The sequence below is a fragment of the Somniosus microcephalus genome, unplaced genomic scaffold, assembly GCF_052327205.1.
Source record: "Somniosus microcephalus isolate GS21.2 unplaced genomic scaffold, FLI_Smic_1.0 unresolved_chr1, whole genome shotgun sequence".
Lineage (NCBI taxonomy): Eukaryota > Metazoa > Chordata > Chondrichthyes > Squaliformes > Somniosidae > Somniosus > Somniosus microcephalus.
Window position 1 is genome coordinate 75,785,657 of NW_028225179.1, and position 18,991 is coordinate 75,804,647.

The following is an 18,991-nucleotide window of genomic DNA, read 5'->3' on the forward strand; positions in this document are numbered from 1 at the left end:
GACGCTTCAACAAAAAACTTTTCTTCTTCCTTTCCGATGTCAAGGATCGCAAGCTTCATCAACTCTTGGACACCAACGCCCCTCCGGAACCTTCTTCCCCTTCACTTTCTTCTGACCCCCCTTCTCCCAATCCCACCCCCTGCCGCGTTTTCACTATCCCCTCTGACCTTCCACTCTCTGACCCCGAACGATCAGTCCTCAGCAAAGGCCTGAGCTTCATCCCCTTACGCCCCCATCTCAATGAATTTCGAGCTCGGCACGATGTTGAGCTCTTTTTCCGCCGCCTTCGTCTCCGTGCCCACTTCACTGGCCAGGAGTCTTACCCCCGCACAACTGACACTTTCTCCCGCTTGCAGAATTCCCGTTCTACCTGGACCCCTCCCCCTGGCCTCTTACCCTCTCTAGATCTTTTCATCGCTAACTGCCGACGTGACATCGGCCGTCTCCATTTCTCTGCTCCCCTCACTCACTCCAACCTACCTCCCTCTGAACTCGCAGCACTCCATTCTCTTAGATCCAACCCTGACATTGTCATTAAACCCGCTGACAAGGGTGGTGTTGTTGTTGTTTGGCGTACTGACCTCTATCTAGCAGATGCTGAACGCCAACTCTCCGACACCTCCTCCTACCTCCACCTGGACCATGACCCCACTACCGAACATCAAACCACCATTTCCAAGACTGTCACTGACCTCATCTCCTCTGGAGATCTTCCCCCCGCTGCCACCAACCTCATAGTTCCCCAACCCCGTACAGCCCGCTTCTACCTCCTTCCCAAGATCCACAAACAGGACTGCCCTGGTAGACCCATCGTTTTAGCCTGTTCTTGCCCCACGGAACTTATCTCTTCCTATCTTGACTCTATCTTTTCTCCCCTTGTCCAGTCTCTTCCCACCTACATCCGCGACTCTTCGGACGCCCTCCGCCACTTTAACAGTTTCCAGTTTGCTGGCCCCAACCGTTTCCTTTTCACCATGGACGTACAATCCCTCTACACCTCCATCCCCCACCCGGATGGCCTGAGGGGGCTCCGCTTCTTCCTTGAACAAAGGCCCGACCAGTCCCCATCCACCACCACCCTCCTCCGCCTGGCTGAACTTGTTCTCACATTGAACAACTTCTCCTTTAACTCCACTCATTTCCTCCAAATCAAAGGTGTTGCCATGTGTACCCGCATGGGTCCTAGCTATGCCTGCCTTTTCGTGGGCTATGTGGAGCAATCTTTGTTCCAGTCCTACTCGGGTCCCCTCCCTCACCTCTTTTTCCGATACATTGATGACTGTATCGGTGCCGTCTCCTGCTCTCGCCCCGAACTTGACAATTTCATTCACTTTGCCTCCAATTTCCACCCTTCCCTCACCTTCACATGGTCCATCTCTGACTCTTCCCTTCCCTTCCTCGACTTCTCCGTCTCCATCTCTGGGGATAGGTTATCGACCAATCTTCACTACAAGCCCACTGACTCCCACAGCTACCTGGACTAAACTTCCTCCCACCCCGCTTCCTGTAAGGACTCTATTCCATTCTCCCAGTTTCTCCGTCTCCGCCGTATCTGCTCCGACGATGCCACCTTCCACACCAGTGCTTCAGACATGTCTTCCTTTTTCCGCAACCGATGATTCCCCTCTACCGTGGTTGACACTGCCTTCGACCGTGTCAGTTCTATCTCCCGCACTTCTGCCCTCACCCCTGCCCCTCCCTCCCGGAACCACGATAGGGTTCCCCTTGTCCTCACCTTTCACCCCACCAGCCTCCACATTCAACGGATCATCCTCCGGCATTTCCGCTACCTCCAAAGTGATCCCACCACCAAACGTATCTTCCCCTCCCCTCCCCTTTCAGCATTCCGCAGGGACCGCTCCCTCCGAGACACCCTAGTCCACTCCTCTATCACCCCAAACAGCCCTTCCCCTTCGCCTGGCACCTTCCCGTGCAAGCAGAGGAGATGTAACACCTGCCCCTATACCTCTACCCTTCCCACTGTCCAGGGTCCCAAACACCCCTTCCAGGTGAAACAGCGATTTACTTGTACTTCCCGCAATCTAGTATACTGTATTCACTGCTCACGATGCGGTCTCCTCTACATTGGAGAGACCAAACGCAGATTGGGTGACCGCTTTGCGGAACACCTCCGTTCAGTCCGTAAGGGTGACCCCGAGCTTCCGGTCGCCTGTCATTTTAATTCACCGCTCCATTCCCACTCGGACCTCACCGTCCTTGGCCTCTTGTATTGTTCCACGGAAGCTCAACGTAAACTCGAGGAACAGCACCTCATGTTCCGATTAGGCACTCTGCAGCCTTCCGGACTCAATATCGAGTTCAACAATTTCAGATCATAACCTCGGCCCCTATTTCATTTTTTCTTGTAATTTTTCCACTCCTTTCCCCCAACCCCCCACCGCTTCCCTTTTGTTTCTCTCTCACACCTGGCAGCTATCTCTTGCCCTGCCAGTACACTTTACACCTAATCTCAGCCTATTACCATCTCGTCTAGCTTCTAATACCTTTTATTGTCTCTTTTACTTCTTTTGTTTCTTTTATTCTTTTGTTCGATCGCAGCCCTGCCTTCGATCTATTTTCTTTTCTTTCCAGTTTTGAAGAAGGGTTCGACCCGAAACGTCAACTCAAATTTCTCTCCACGGATGTTGCCTGACCTGCTGAGTTTTTCCAGCATTTTCTGTTGTTTCGGATTTCCAACATCTGCAGTATTTTGCTATCGTAAAAGTAGGGAAGTCCTGTTACTACTGTACTGGGCGTTGGTAAGACCACACCTGGAGTACTGTGTACAGTTTTGGTATCCTTATTTAAGGAAGGATATACTTGCATTGGAGGCAGTTCAGAGAAGGTTCACGAGGTTGATTCTGGAGATGAAGGGGTTTTATTATGAAGGAAGGTTGAGCATATACTCATTGGGGTTTAGAAGAATGAGAGGGGATCTTATTGAAACATATAAGATTCTGAAGGGGCTTGACAGGGTAGATGCAGAGAGGATCTACAACTAGGGGGCATAATTTCAGAATAAGGAGAAACCCTTTTAAATCGTAAATGAGGAGGAATTTCTTCTCTCAGAGGGCTGTGAATCTTTGGAATTACCTTCCTCAGAGAGCTGCGGAGGCTGGGTCATTGAATATATTTAAGGTGGAGATAGACAGATTTTTGAATGGTAAGGCAGTGAAGGGTTATGGGGAGCTGGCAGGGAAGTGGAGTTGTGGCCAAGATCAGATCAGCCATGATCTTATTGAATGGCGGAGCAGGCTCGAGGGGCAAAATGACCTCCTCCTGCTCTTATGTGTGCAGTCTTTTTGGAGAGGTGGCAGTCTGTAAGAAGCTGTCGGCTGTTGTTCCGGTCACAGTTCTTCTCCTGTTGTATTGCAGTGCGGTGAAGTTTTCCGCGAAGCTGATGTCCCGAGCTATGGCCAAGCGGGTAAAGGTGACAATTCTTTATGCCACAGAAACTGGCAAATCAGAGACGTTCGCCAGGAAACTCTGCGAAATCTTTAAGAAGGCCTTCGATCCAAAGGTGAGAGTTTGGGTTCCAGGGAGGAGTGGGGGTCAGGGTTTGAGTTGGGCTGAGTGACCAGAATAAAGGTTACAGTTAGAGATAAGGTCAGCGTTAAGAGCTGGGATAAGTATGAAGAATCGTTCAGATCTAGTACAGCACAGAAACACACACTACAGCACAGATACACACAGTACAGCTCTAGTACAGCACAGATACACACAGTACAGCTCTAGTACAGCATAGATACACACAGTACAGCTCTAGTACAGCAGAGATACACACAGTACAGCTCCAGTACTGAACAGATATGCACAGTACGGTACAGATACACACAGTACAGCTGTAGTACAGCACAGATACATACAGTACAGCTCCAGTACAACACAGATACACACAGTACAGCTCTAGTACAGCAGAGATACACATAGTACAGCTCTTGTACAGCACAGATACACACAGTACAGCTCTAGTACAGCACAGATACACACAGTACAGCTCTAGTACAGCATAGATACACACAGTACAGCTCTAGTACAGCACAGATAAACACAGTACAGCTCTAGTACAGCTAAGATACACACAGTACAGCTCTAGTACAGCACAGATAAACACAGTACAGCTCTAATACAGCACAGATACACACAGTACAGCTCCAGTACAGCACAGATACACACAGTACAGCTATAGTACAGCACAGATACACACAGTACAGCTATAGTACAGCACAGATACACACAGTACAGCTCTAGTACAGCACAGATAAACACAGTACAGCTCTAGTACAGCACAGATACACAGTACAGCTCTAGTACAGCTAAGATACACACAGTACAGCTCTAGTACAGCACATATAAACACAGTACAGCTCTAGTACAGCTAAGATACACACAGTACAGCTCTAGTACAGCACAGATAAACACAGTACAGCTCTAGTACAGCACAGATACACACAGTACAGCTCCAGTACAGCACAGATACACACAGTACAGCTATAGTACAGCACAGATAAACACAGTACAGCTCTAGTACAGCACAGATACACACAGTACAGCTATAGTACAGCACAGATACACACAGTACAGCTATAGTACAGCACAGATACATACAGTACAGCTCTAGTACAGCAGATACATACAGTACAGCTCTAGTACAGCACAGATACACACAGTACAGCTATAGTACAGCACAGATAAACACAGTACAGCTCTAGTACAGCACAGATACACACAGTACAGCTATAGTACAGCACAGATACACACAGTACAGCTATAGTACAGCACAGATACATACAGTACAGCTCTAGTACAGCACAGATACATACAGTACAGCTCTAGTACAGCACAGATACACACAGTACAGCTCTAGTACAGCACAGATACACACAGTACAGCTATAGTACAGCACAGATACACACAGTACAGCTCTAGTACAGCACAGATACACACAGTACAGCTATAGTACAGCACAGATACACACAGTACAGCTATAGTACAGCACAGATACACACAGTACAGCTCTAGTACAGCACAGATACACACAGTACAGCTATAGTACAGCACAGATAAACACAGTACAGCTCTAGTACAGCACAGATAAACACAGTACAGCTCCAGTACAGCACAGATACACACAGTACAGCTATAGTACAGCACAGATACACACAGTACAGCTATAGTACAGCACAGATACACACAGTACAGCTCTAGTACAGCACAGATACACACAGTACAGTTCTAGTACAGCACAGATACAGAGTACAGATCTAGTACAGCACAGATACACACAGTACAGCTTAAGTACAGCACAGTTAAATCCAGTACAGCATAGATACACGCAGTAAATCTCTAGTACAGCACAGATACACACAGTACAGTTCTAGTACAGCACAGATACACACAGTACAGCTCCAGTTAAGCACAGATACACACAGTACAGCTCTAGTACAGCATAGATACACACAGTACAGCTCCAGTACTGAACAGATATGCACAGTACGGTACAGATACACACAGTACAGCTGTAGTACAGCACAGATACACACAGTACAGCTCCAGTACAACACAGATACACACAGTACAGCTCTAGTACAGCAGAGATACACATAGTACAGCTCTAGTACAGCACAGATACACACAGAACAGCTCTAGTACAGCACAGATACACACAGTACAGCTCTAGTACAGCACAGATACACACAGTACAGCTCTAGTACAGCACAGATAAACACAGTACAGCTCTAGTACAGCATAGATACACACAGTACAGTTCTAGTACAGCTAAGATACACACAGTACAGCTCTAGTACAGCACAGATAAACACAGTACAGCTCTAGTACAGCTAAGATACACACAGTACAGCTCTAGTACAGCACAGATAAACACAGTACAGCTCCAGTACAGCACAGATACATACAGTACAGTTCTAGTACAGCACAGATAAACACAGTACAGCTCCAGTACAGCACAGATACACACAGTACAGCTATAGTACAGCACAGATACACATAGTACAGCTATAGTACAGCACAGATACATACAGTACAGCTCTAGTACAGCACAGATACACACAGTACAGCTCTAGTACAGCACAGATAAACACAGTACAGCTCCAGTACAGCACAGATACACACAGTACAGCTCTAGTACAGCACAGATAAACACAGTACAGCTCTAGTACAGCACAGATAAACACAGTACAGCTCCAGTACAGCACAGATACATACAGTACAGCTCTAGTACAGCACAGATACACACAGTACAGCTCTAGTACAGCACAGATACATACAGTACAGCTCTAGTACAGCACAGATAAACACAGTACAGCTCCAGTACAGCACAGATACATACAGTACAGCTCTAGTACAGCACAGATACACACAGTACAGTTCTAGTACAGCACAGATACAGAGTACAGATCTAGTACAGCACAGATACACACAGTACAGCTTAAGTACAGCACAGTTAAATCCAGTACAGCATAGATACACGCAGTAAATCTCTAGTACAGCACAGATACACACAGTACAGTTCTAGTACAGCACAGATACACACAGTACAGCTCCAGTTAAGCACAGAGACACACTGTACAGCTCTTGTACAGCACAGATATATGTAAGAAGTCACACAACACCAGGTTATAGTTCAACAGCTTTATTTGAAATCACAAGCTTTCGGAGCGCTGCTCCTTCATCAGGTGAAGTGAAGAAATGCATATAGGCACAGCATATATAGTCAGAGAATACTGCCAGATGATTACAGGTAATCTTTCTAACTGCCCTTTATCACACCTTGGCAGAGAGATAATCACAGCAATCAAAGGTGTGAATGGTGTCCGAACAGGTCAGTCAGGAAAACATTACATCAAAGCACAATGAGGTGGGGTCACAGGGGGTCAAATGTTGCAGATGCTGGGGTCTGTATGAAAAACAAAAAACAAAAAACTATTTTTTTGCTGGAAATCACAGCAGGTCCGGCCGCATCTGTGTAGAGAGAACAAGCCAACGACGACTTGAGTCTGGATGACTCTATTTCAGGTGGGGTTACATGTAGCGTGACATGTACCCAAGATCCCAGTTGAGGCTGTCCTCGTGAGTGCGGAACTTGGCTATCAGTTTCTACTCGACGATTTTGCATTGTCGTGTGTCTCGAAGGCCGCCATGGAGAATGCTTACTCGAAGATCGGAGGCTGAATGTCCTTGACTGCTGAAGTGTTCCCCGACTGGGAGGGAACACTCCTGCCTGGCGATTGTTGTGCGGTGTCCGTTCATCCGTTGTCGCAGTGTCTGCATGGTTTCGCCGATGTTCCATGTTCCGGGGCATCCTTTCCTGCAACATATGAGGGAGACAACGTTGGCCGAGTCAAATGAGTATGTACCATGTACCTGGTGGGTGGTGTCCTCATGTGTGATGATGGTATCTGTGTTGATGATCTGGCATGTCTTGCAGAGGTTGCCGTGGCAGGGTTGTGTGGTGTCGTGGTCGCTGTTCTCCTGAAAGCTGGGTAATTTGCTGCGAACGATGGTCTGTTTGAGGTTAGGCGGCTGTTTGAAGGCGAGTAGTGGAGGCGTGGGGATGGCCTTAGCGAGGTGTTCATCATCATCGATGACATGTTGAAGGCTGCGAAGAACATGGCGTAGTTTCTCCGCTCCGGGAAGTACTGGACGACGAAGGGTACTCTGTTGGTTGTCTCCCATGTTTGTCTTCTGAGGAGGTCTATGCGATTTTTCGCTGTGGCCCGTCGGAACTGTCGATCGACGAGTGGAGCGTCATATCCCGTTCTTACGAGGGCGTCTTTCAGCGTATGTAGGTGTCCATCGCGTTCCTCCTCGTCTGAGCAGATCCTGTGTATTCGCAGGGCTTGTCCATAGGGGATGGCTTCTTTAACGTGATTAGGGTGGAAGCTGGAGAAGTGGAGCATTGTGAGGTTGTCCGTGGGCTTGCGGTAGAGTGAAGTGCTGAGGTGTCCGTCTTTGATGGAGATTCGTGTGTCCAAGAATGAAACCGATTCTGAGGTTTAGTCCATGGTGAGTTTGATGGTGGGATGGAACTTGTTGATGTTATCGTGTAGTCTTTTCAGTGATTCTTCACCGTGGGTCCATAGGAAGAAAATGTCGTCGATGTATCTGGTGTATAGCATTGGTTGGAGGTCCTGTGCAGCGAAGAAGTCTTGCTCGAACCTGTGCATGAAGATGTTGGCGTATTGGGGTGCAAATTTGGTCCCCATGGCTGTTCCGTGTGTTTGGGTAAAGAACTGGTTGTCGAAGGTGAAAACATTGTGGTCAAGGATGAAGTGGATGAGTTGTAGGATGGCGTCTGGAGATTGGCTGTTGTTGGTGTTGAGTACTGAGGCTGTCGCAGCGATGCCGTCATCGTGGGGGATACTGGTGTAGAGTGCCGAGACGTTCCTGGTTCAACTGGTTCAACAGCACCCACGGAGCAGTTGAACCAGGAACAGTCCTCGCCACGATGGACATCTCGGCACTCTACACCAGTATCCCTCACGATGACGGCATCGCTGCGACAGCCTTAGTACTCAACACCAACAACAGCCAATCTCCAGACGCCATCCTACAACTCATCCGCTTCATCTTTGACCACAATGTCTTCACCTTCGACAACCAGTTCTTTACCCAAACACACGGAAAAGGCATGGGGACCAAATTCGCACCCCAATACGCCAACATCTTCATGCACAAGTTCGAGCAAGACTTCTTCGCTGCACAGGACCTCCAACCAATGCTATACACCAGATGCATCGACGACATTTTCTTCCTATGCACCCATGGCGAAGAATCACTGAAAAGACTACACGATAACATCAACAAGTTCCATCCCACCATCAAACTCACCATGGACTACTCCTCAGAATCGGTTCCATTCTTGGACACACGAATCTCCATCAAAGACGGACACCTCAGCACTTCACTCTACCGCAAGCCCACGGACAACCTCACGATGCTCCACTTCTCCAGCTTCCACCCTAACCACGTTAAAGAAGCCATCCCCTATGGACAAGCCCTGCGAATACACAGGATCTGCTCAGACGAGGAGGAACGCGATGGACACCTACAGACGCTGAAAGACGCCCTCGTAAGAACGGGATATGATGCTTGACTCGTCGATCGACAGTTCCGACAGGCCACAGCGAAAAATCGCATAGACCTCCTCAGAAGACAAACACGGGACACAACCAACAGAGCACCCTTCGTCATCCAGTACTTCCCCGGAGCGGAGAAACTACGCCATGTTCTTCGCAGCCTTCAACATGTCATCGATGATGATGAACACCTCGCGAAGGCCATCCCCACGCCTCCACTACTCGCCTTCAAACAGCCGCCTAACCTCAAACAGACCATCGTTCGCAGCAAATTACCCAGCTTTCAGGAGAACAGCGACCACGACACCACGCAACCCTGCCACGGCAACCTCTGCAAGACATGTCAGATCATCAACACATATACCATCATCACACGTGAGGACACCACCCACCAGGTACATGGTACATACTCATTTGACTCGGCCAATGTTGTCTTCCTCATACGTTGCAGGAAAGGATGCCCCGGAGCATGGTACATCGGCGAAACCATGCAGGCACTGCGACAACGGATGAACGGACACCGCACAACAATCGCCAGGCAGGAGTGTTCCCTCCCAGTTAGGGGAACACTTCAGCAGTCAAGGACATTCAGCCTCCAATCTTCGGGTAAGCATTCTCCAAGGCGGCCTTCTAGACACACAACAACGCAAAATCATCGAGCAGAAACTGATAGCCAAGTTCCGCACTCATGAGGACGGCCTCAACCGGGATCTTGGGTACATGTCACGCTACATGTAACCCCACCTGACGTAGAGTCATCAAGACTTGAGTCGTCGTTGGCTTGTTCTCTCTACACAGATGCAGCCGGACCTGCTGTGATTTCCAGCAAAAAAATAGTTTTTTGTTTTTTGTTTTGCATACAGACCCCAGCATCTGCAACATTTGACCCCCTGTGACCCCACCTCATTGTTCTTTGATGTAATGTTTTCCTGACTGACCTGTTCGGACACCATTCACACCTTTGATTGCTGTGATTATCTCTCTGCCAAGGTGTGATAAAGGGCAGTTAGAAAGATTACCTGTAATCATCTGGCAGTATTCTCTGACTATATAAGCTGTGCCTATATGCATTTCTTCACTTCACCTGACGAAGGAGCAGCTTGTGATTTCAAATAAAGCTGTTGGACTATAACCTGGTGTTGTGTGACTTCTTACATTTGTCCACCCCAGTCCAACACCGGCATCTCCACATCATGAGCACAGATATACACAGTGCAGTTCTAGTACAGCACAGATACACACAGTACAGCTCCAGTACAGCACAGATAAACACAGTACAGCTCCAGTTCAGCACAGATACACACAGTACAGCTCCAGTACAGCACAGGTACACACAGTACAGCTCTAGTACAGCACAGATAGACACAGTACAGCTCTAGTACAGCAAAGATACACACAGTACAGCTCTAGTACAGCAAAGATACACACAGTACAGCTCCAGTACAGCACAGATACACACAGTACAGCTCTAGTACAGCAAAGATATACACAGTACAGCTCCAGTACAGGACAGATACACACAGTACAGCTCTAGTGCAGCACAGATAGACACAGTACAGCTCTAGTTTAGCACAGATACACACAATACAGCTCCAGTACAGCACAGATACACACAGTACAGCTCCAGTACAGCACAGATGCACACAGTACAGCTCTAGTACAGCAAAGATACACACAGTACAGCTCCAGTACAGCACAGATACACACAGTACAGCTCTAGTACAGCAAAGATACACACAGTACAGCTCCAGTACAGCACAGATACACACAGTACAGCTCCAGTGCAGCACAGATACACACAGTACAGCTCCAGTACAGCACAGATACACACAGTTCAGCTCTAGTACAGCACAGATACACACAGTACAGCTCCAGTACAGCACAGATACACACAGTACAGCTCCAGTACAGCACAGATACACACAGTACAGCTCTAGTACAGCAAAGATACACACAGTACAGCTCCAGTACAGCACAGATACACACAGTACAGCTCCAGTACAGCACAGATACACACAGTTCAGCTCTAGTACAGCACAGATACACACAGTACAGCTCCAGTACAGCACAGATACACACAGTACAGCTCCAGTACAGCACAGATACACACAGTTCAGCTCTAGTGCAGCACAGATACACACAGTACAGCACAGATACACAGTACAGCTCCAGTACAGCACAGATACACACAGTACAGCTCTAGTACAGCACAGATACACACAGTACAGCTCCAGTACAGCACAGATACACACAGTACAGCTCCAGTACAGCACAGATACACACAGTTCAGCTTTAGTACAGCAAAGATACACACAGTACAGCTCCAGTACAGCACAGATACACACAGTACAGCTCCAGTACAGCACAGATACACACAGTACAGCTCCAGTACAGCACAGATACACACAGTTCAGCTCTTGTGCAGCACAGATACACACAGTACAGCTCCAGTACAGCACAGATACACAGTACAGCTCCAGTACAGCACAGATACACACAGTACAGCTCTAGTACAGCACAGATACACACAGTACAGCTCCAGTACAGCACAGATACACACAGTACAGCTCCAGTACAGCACAGATACACACAGTTCGGCTCTAGTGCAGCACAGATACACACAGTACAGCTCCAGTACAGCACAGATACACAGTACAGCTCCAGTACAGCACAGATACACACAGTACAGCTCCTGTTCAGCACAGATACACACAGTACAGCTCTAGTACAGCACAGATACAAACAGTACAGCTCTTGTACAGCATAGATACACTAAGTACAGCTCTAGTACAGCACAGATACACACAGTACAGCACCAGTACAACACAGATACACAGAGTACAGTTCTAGTACAGCAAAGATACACAGTACAGTTCTAGTACAGCAAAGATACACACAGTTCAGCTCCAGTACAACACAGATACACACAGTACAGTTCTAGTACAGCAAAGATACACACAGTACAGTTCTAGTACAGCAAAGATACACACAGTACAGTTCTAGTACAGCAAAGATACACAGTACAGTTCTAGTACAGCAAAGATACACACAGTTTAGCTCCAGTACAACACAGATACACACAGTACAGTTCTAGTACAGCAAAGATACACCCAGTACAGTTCTAGTACAGCAAAGATACACACAGTTCAGCTCTAGTACAACACAGATACACACAGTACAGCTCCAGTACAGCACAGATCCACACATTAGAGCTCTAGTACAGCACAGATGCACACAGTACAGCTCCAGTACAGCACAGATACACACAGTACAGCTCCAGTACAGCACAGATACACACAGTACAGCTCCAGTTCAGCACAGATACACACAGTACAGCTCTAGTACAGCACAGATACACACAGTACAGCTCCAGTACAGCACAGATACACACAGTACAGCTCCAGTACAGCACAGATACACACAGTACAGCTCTAGAACAGCACAGATAGACACAGTACAGCTCTAGTACAGCAAAGATACACACAGTACAGCTCTAGTACAGCAAAGATACACACAGTACAGCTCCAGTACAGCACAGATACACACAGTACAGCTCTAGTACAGCAAAGATACACACAGTACAGCTCCAGTACAGGACAGATACACACAGTACAGCTCTAGTGCAGCACAGATAGACACAGTACAGCTCTAGTTTAGCACAGATACACACAATACAGCTCCAGTACAGCACAGATACACACAGTACAGCTCCAGTACAGCACAGATGCACACAGTACAGCTCTAGTACAGCAAAGATACACACAGTACAGCTCCAGTACAGCACAGATACACACAGTACAGCTCTAGTACAGCAAAGATACACACAGTACAGCTCCAGTACAGCACAGATACACACAGTCCAGCTCTAGTACAGCACAGATACACACAGTACAGCTCCAGTACAGCACAGATACACACAGTACAGCTCCAGTACAGCACAGATACACACAGTACAGCTCTAGTACAGCAAAGATACACACAGTACAGCTCCAGTACAGCACAGATACACACAGTACAGCTCCAGTACAGCACAGATACACACAGTTCAGCTCTAGTACAGCACAGATACACACAGTACAGCTCCAGTACAGCACAGATACACACAGTACAGCTCCAGTACAGCACAGATACACACAGTTCAGCTCTAGTGCAGCACAGATACACACAGTACAGCACAGATACACAGTACAGCTCCAGTACAGCACAGATACACACAGTACAGCTCTAGTACAGCACAGATACCCACAGTACAGCTCCAGTACAGCACAGATACACACAGTACAGCTCCAGTACAGCACAGATACACACAGTTCAGCTCTAGTGCAGTACAGATACACACAGTACAGCTCTAGTACAGCAAAGATACACACAGTACAGCTCCAGTACAGCACAGATACACACAGTACAGCTCTAGTACAGCAAAGATACACACAGTACAGCTCCAGTACAGCACAGATACACACAGTACAGCTCCAGTACAGCACAGATACACACAGTTCAGCTCTTGTGCAGCACAGATACACACAATACAGCTCCAGTACAGCACAGATACACACAGTACAGCTCCAGTACAGCACAGATACACACAGTTCGGCTCTAGTGCAGCACAGATACACACAGTACAGCTCCAGTACAGCACAGATACACAGTACAGCTCCAGTACAGCACAGATACACACAGTACAGCTCCTGTTCAGCACAGATACACACAGTACAGCTCTAGTACAGCACAGATACAAACAGTACAGCTCTTGTACAGCATAGATACACTAAGTACAGCTCTAGTACAGCACAGATACACACAGTACAGCACCAGTACAACACAGATACACAGAGTACAGTTCTAGTACAGCAAAGATACACAGTACAGTTCTAGTACAGCAAAGATACACACAGTTCAGCACCAGTACAACACAGATACACAGAGTACAGTTCTAGTACAGCAAAGATACACAGTACAGTTCTAGTACAGCAAAGATACACACAGTTCAGCTCCAGTACAACACAGATACACACAGTACAGTTCTAGTACAGCAAAGATACACACAGTACAGTTCTAGTACAGCAAAGATACACACAGTACAGTTCTAGTACAGCAAAGATACACACAGTTCTGCTCTAGTACAGCACAGATGCACACAGTACAGCTCCAGTACAGCACAGATACACACAGTACAGCTCCAGCACAGCACAGATACACACAGTACAGCTCCAGTTCAGCACAGATACACACAGTACAGCTCTGGTACAGCACAGATACACACAGTACAGCTCCAGTACAGCACAGATACACACAGTACAGCTCCAGTACAGCACAGATACACACAGTACAGCTCTAGTACAGCACAGATAGACACAGTACAGCTCTAGTTTAGCACAGATACACACAGTACAGCTCCAGTACAGCACAGATACACACAGTACAGCTCCAGTACAGCACAGATACACACAGTACAGCTCTAGTACAGCACAGATACACACAGTACAGCTCTAGTACAGCACAGATACACACAGTACAGCTCTAGTACGGCAAAGATACACACAGTACAGCAGAGATACACACAGTACAGCTCCAGTACAGGACAGATACACACAGTACAGCTCTATTACAGCACAGATAGACACAGTACAGCTCTAGTTTAGCACAGATACACACAGTACAGCTCCAGTACAGCACAGATACACACAGTACAGCTCCAGTACAGCATAGATGCACACAGTACAGCTCTAGTACAGCAAAGATACACACAGTACAGCTCTAGTACAGCAAAGATACACACAGTACAGCTCTAGTACAGCACAGATACACACAGTACAGCACAGATACACACAGTTCAGCTCTAGTGCAGCACAGATACACACAGTACAGCTCCAGTACAGCACAGATACACAGTACAGCTCCAGTGCAGCACAGATACACACAGTACAGCTCTAGTACAGCACAGATACACACAGTACAGCACAGATACACACAGTACAGCTCCAGTACAGCACAGATACACACAGTACAGCTCCAGTACAGCACAGATACACACAGTACAGCTCTAGTACAGCAAAGATACACACAGTACAGCTCCAGTACAGCACAGATACACACAGTACAGCTCTAGTACAGCAAAGATACACACAGTACAGCTCCAGTACAGCACAGCTACACACAGTACAGCTCTAGTACAGCACAGATACACACAGTACAGCTCCAGTACAGCACAGCTACACACAGTACAGCTCTCGTACAGCACAGATACAGAGAGTACAGTTGCAGTACAGCACAGATACACTCAGTACAGCTCTAGTACAGCACAGATACACACAGTACAGCTCTAGTACAACACAGATACACTCAGTACAGCTCTAGTACAGCACAGATACACTCAGTACAGCTCTAGTACAGCACAGATACACACAGTACAGCTCTAGTACAACACAGATACACTCAGTACAGCTCTAGTACAGCATAGATACACACAGTACAGCTCTAGTACAACACAGATACACACAGTACAGCTCCAGTACAGCACAGATCCACACATTCGAGCTCTAGTACAGCACAGATGCACACAGTACAGCTCTAGTACAACACAGATACACACAGTACAGCTCTAGTACAACACAGATACACACAGTACAGCTCTAGTACAACACAGATACACTCAGTACAGCTCTAGTACTGCATAGACACAGACGGTGGATTTCTTGTATCAGAAACACACAGTACATTTCCAGAACTGCACAGCTCTTGGGATGAATGGAGATAACGTGGGCTGGAGAGAATGATGCATGGATGACAGGAGTGTTTAACGATTGTATGGAGTGGTTGGATGGATTGAAGAGTGGATGGAGGGCGGGATGGATAAAGTTGTGGTGTAATGAAAGAATAAACAGTGAAGGGATGGAGAGAGGATTGGATGGAGGATTTGAGGAATGGTTGGAGTTAGCAATGGAGGGATGTATAAAGGAATTGAGAGATATGTTGTGAGGGAAGAAGATGGAATGCTGGAGATAAAGGGAAAGAGTTGGTGGGATGGATGGAGGGATAAAGAGATAGAAAGGTGAAGAGATGGAAGGATAGATGGAGTAATGAATGATATAAAGTTGAATGGAGGAATATAGGGGTGAATGGAGGGATGGAGGAGATAGTCAAGTGGTTGATGGAAGGTTGTGTCTATAGCCAGTTTATGGAGGTGAAGTAACTGTGTGTGTGTGTCTCTCTGTCTCTCTCTATATATCTCTCCCTTTCTCTTGCTCTCCCTCTCTATCCATCTCTCTCTCTTGCTGCCTTTTTCTCACACTCTCTCTTTCTGACTGCCTCTCACTGTCTTTCTTTCTCTCCCTTTCAGGTGCTGAGTATGGATGAGTACGATATCATCAACCTTGAACACGAAACCTTGGTTTTAGTGGTTACAAGCACATTTGGAAATGGGGAGCCTCCAGAGAATGGACAGGTACAACTCCTACCTATCACTGTGAGAGACTGTTTTCCTACACCGATAGTCTGGGTACGGGATAGATTCCACACCAGGGACAGTGTCCCTACACAGAGACCTGGGTGTCCTTGTGCACCAGTCGCTGAAGGTAAGCATGCAGGTGCAGCAGGCGGTTAAGAAGGCAAATGGTATGTTGGCTTTCGTAGCAAGAGGGTTCGAGTACAGGAACAAGGGTGTCTTGCTACAGTTGTACAGGGCCTTGGTGAGACCGCACCTTGAGTATTGTGTGCAGTTTTGGTCGCCTTACCTGAGGAAGGACGTTCTTGCCATGGAGGGAGTGCAGCGAAGATTCACCAGGCTGATACCTGGGATGGCAGGAATGATGTATGAGGAGAGATTGTGTCGATTGTGCTTATACTCGCTGGAGTTTAGAAGATTGAGAGGGGATCTCATCGAAACCTATAAAATTCTGTCAGGCCTGGACAGACTAGATGCTGGAAGGATGTTTCTGATGGTCGGGGAGTCCAGAACCAGGGGTCATAGTCTAAGGATAAGGGGTAAGCCATTTAGGACTGAAATGAGGAGGAATTTCTTCACCCAGAGAGTGGTGAACCTGTGGAATTCTCTGCCACAGAGGGCTGTGGAGGCCAGTTCATTAAATATATTCAAGAAAGAGTTGGATATATTCCTTAAGGCTGAAGGGATCAAGGGATATGGGGAGAAGGCAGGGACAGGGTACTGAATTTCAATGATCAGCCATGATCTCATTGAATGGCGGAGCAGGCTCGAAGGGCCGAATGGCCTACTCCTGCTCCTATCTTCTATGTTTCTATGATAGTCTGGATACGGGCCAGATCCCACACCGGGGACAGTGTCCCTACACTGATAGTCTGGGTACGAGTTAGATCCCACACCGGGGACAGTGTCTCTGCACCGATAGTCTGGGTACAGGTTAGATCCCACACCGGGGACAGTGCCTCTACACCGATAGTCTGGGTACAGGTTAGATCCCACACCGGGGACAGTGCCTCTACACCGATAGTCTGGTTACAGGTTAGATCCCACACCGGGGACAGTGCCTCTACACCGATAGTCTGGGTACGGGTTAGATCCCACACCGGGGACAGTGTCCCGACACCGATAGTCTGGGTACGAGTTAGATCCCACACCGGGGACAGTGTCTCTGCACCGATAGTCTGGGTACGGGTTAGATCCCACACCGGGGACAGTGCCTCTACACCGATAGTCTGGGTACGAGTTAGATCCCACACCGGGGACAGTGTCTCTGCACCGATAGTCTGGGTACGGGTTAGATCCCACACCGGGGACAGTGTCTCTGCACCGATAGTCTGGGTACGGGTTAGATCCCACACCGGGGACAGTGTCCCTACACCGATAGTCTGGGTACGGGATAGATCCCACACTGGGGACAGTGTCTCTGCACCGATAGTCTGGGTACAGGTTAGATCCCACACCGAGGACAGTGTCCCTACACCGATAGTCTGGGTACGGGATAGATCCCACACCGGGGACAGTGTCTCTACACCGATAGTTTGGGTACAGGTTAGATCCCACACCGGGGACAGTGACTCTACACCGATAGTCTGGGTACAGGTTAGATCCCACACCGGGGACAGTGTCTCTGCACCGATAGTCTGGGTACAGGTTAGATCCCACACCGGGGACAGTGACTCTGCACCGATAGTCTGGGTACAGGTTAGATCCCACACCGGGGACAGTGTCTCTACACTGATAGTCTGGGTACAGGTTAGATCCCACACCGAGGACAGTGTCCCTACACCGATAGTCTGTGTACAGGTTAGATCCCACACCGAGGACAGTGTCCCTACACCGATAGTCTGGGTACGGGATAGATCCCACACCGGGGACAGTGTCCCTACACCGATAGTCTGGGTACAGGTTAGATCCCACACTGGGGACAGTGTCCCTACACCGATAGTCCGGGTACGGGACAGATCCCACACCGGGGACAGTGTCCCTACACCAATAGTCTGGGTACCGGTTAGATCCCACACCGCGGACAGTGTCCCTACACCGATAGTCTGTGTACAGGTTAGATCCCACACTGGGGACAGTATCTCTACACTGATAGCCTGGGTACAGGACAGATCCCACACCGGGGACAGTTTCCCTACACCGATAGTCCGGGTACAGGACAGATCCCACACCGGGGACAGTGTCCCTGCACCGATAGTCTGGGTATGGGAATGAGATGTATCGATGGTTTGGTTCATGTAGGGTAGTGTACTAACTAACGCTTCTATTTATTTTGCAGAGTTTTGCAGACATTTTGATGGAGATGACACATCCAAACTCCACCTCTACGGAAATAAAGTGAGTTCACTGGACTTCAAGCACAGCGGACAGGGAGCAGTGTTGATGGACTCACAGCTCTGCTCCTGGACACATCCAGTAGCCTCCAAGGCAGACAAGGTCCAATACCCTA

The 18,991-nt window shown here is 48.0% G+C and overlaps 1 protein-coding gene across 1 annotated transcript in view; it reads left to right on the top strand.

The window, feature by feature from the left end:
- Window positions 1–18,991, top strand: part of LOC147095502 (nitric oxide synthase 1-like) — a 462,084-nt gene that overhangs the window by 91,216 nt on the left and 351,877 nt on the right. The window contains exons 12-14 of the mRNA XM_085974639.1: window positions 3,376–3,520; window positions 16,438–16,542; window positions 18,821–18,879. Of these exons, the coding sequence (XP_085830765.1) occupies window positions 3,376–3,520; window positions 16,438–16,542; window positions 18,821–18,879 (309 nt within the window). The remainder of the gene's footprint in view (window positions 1–3,375; window positions 3,521–16,437; window positions 16,543–18,820; window positions 18,880–18,991) is intronic.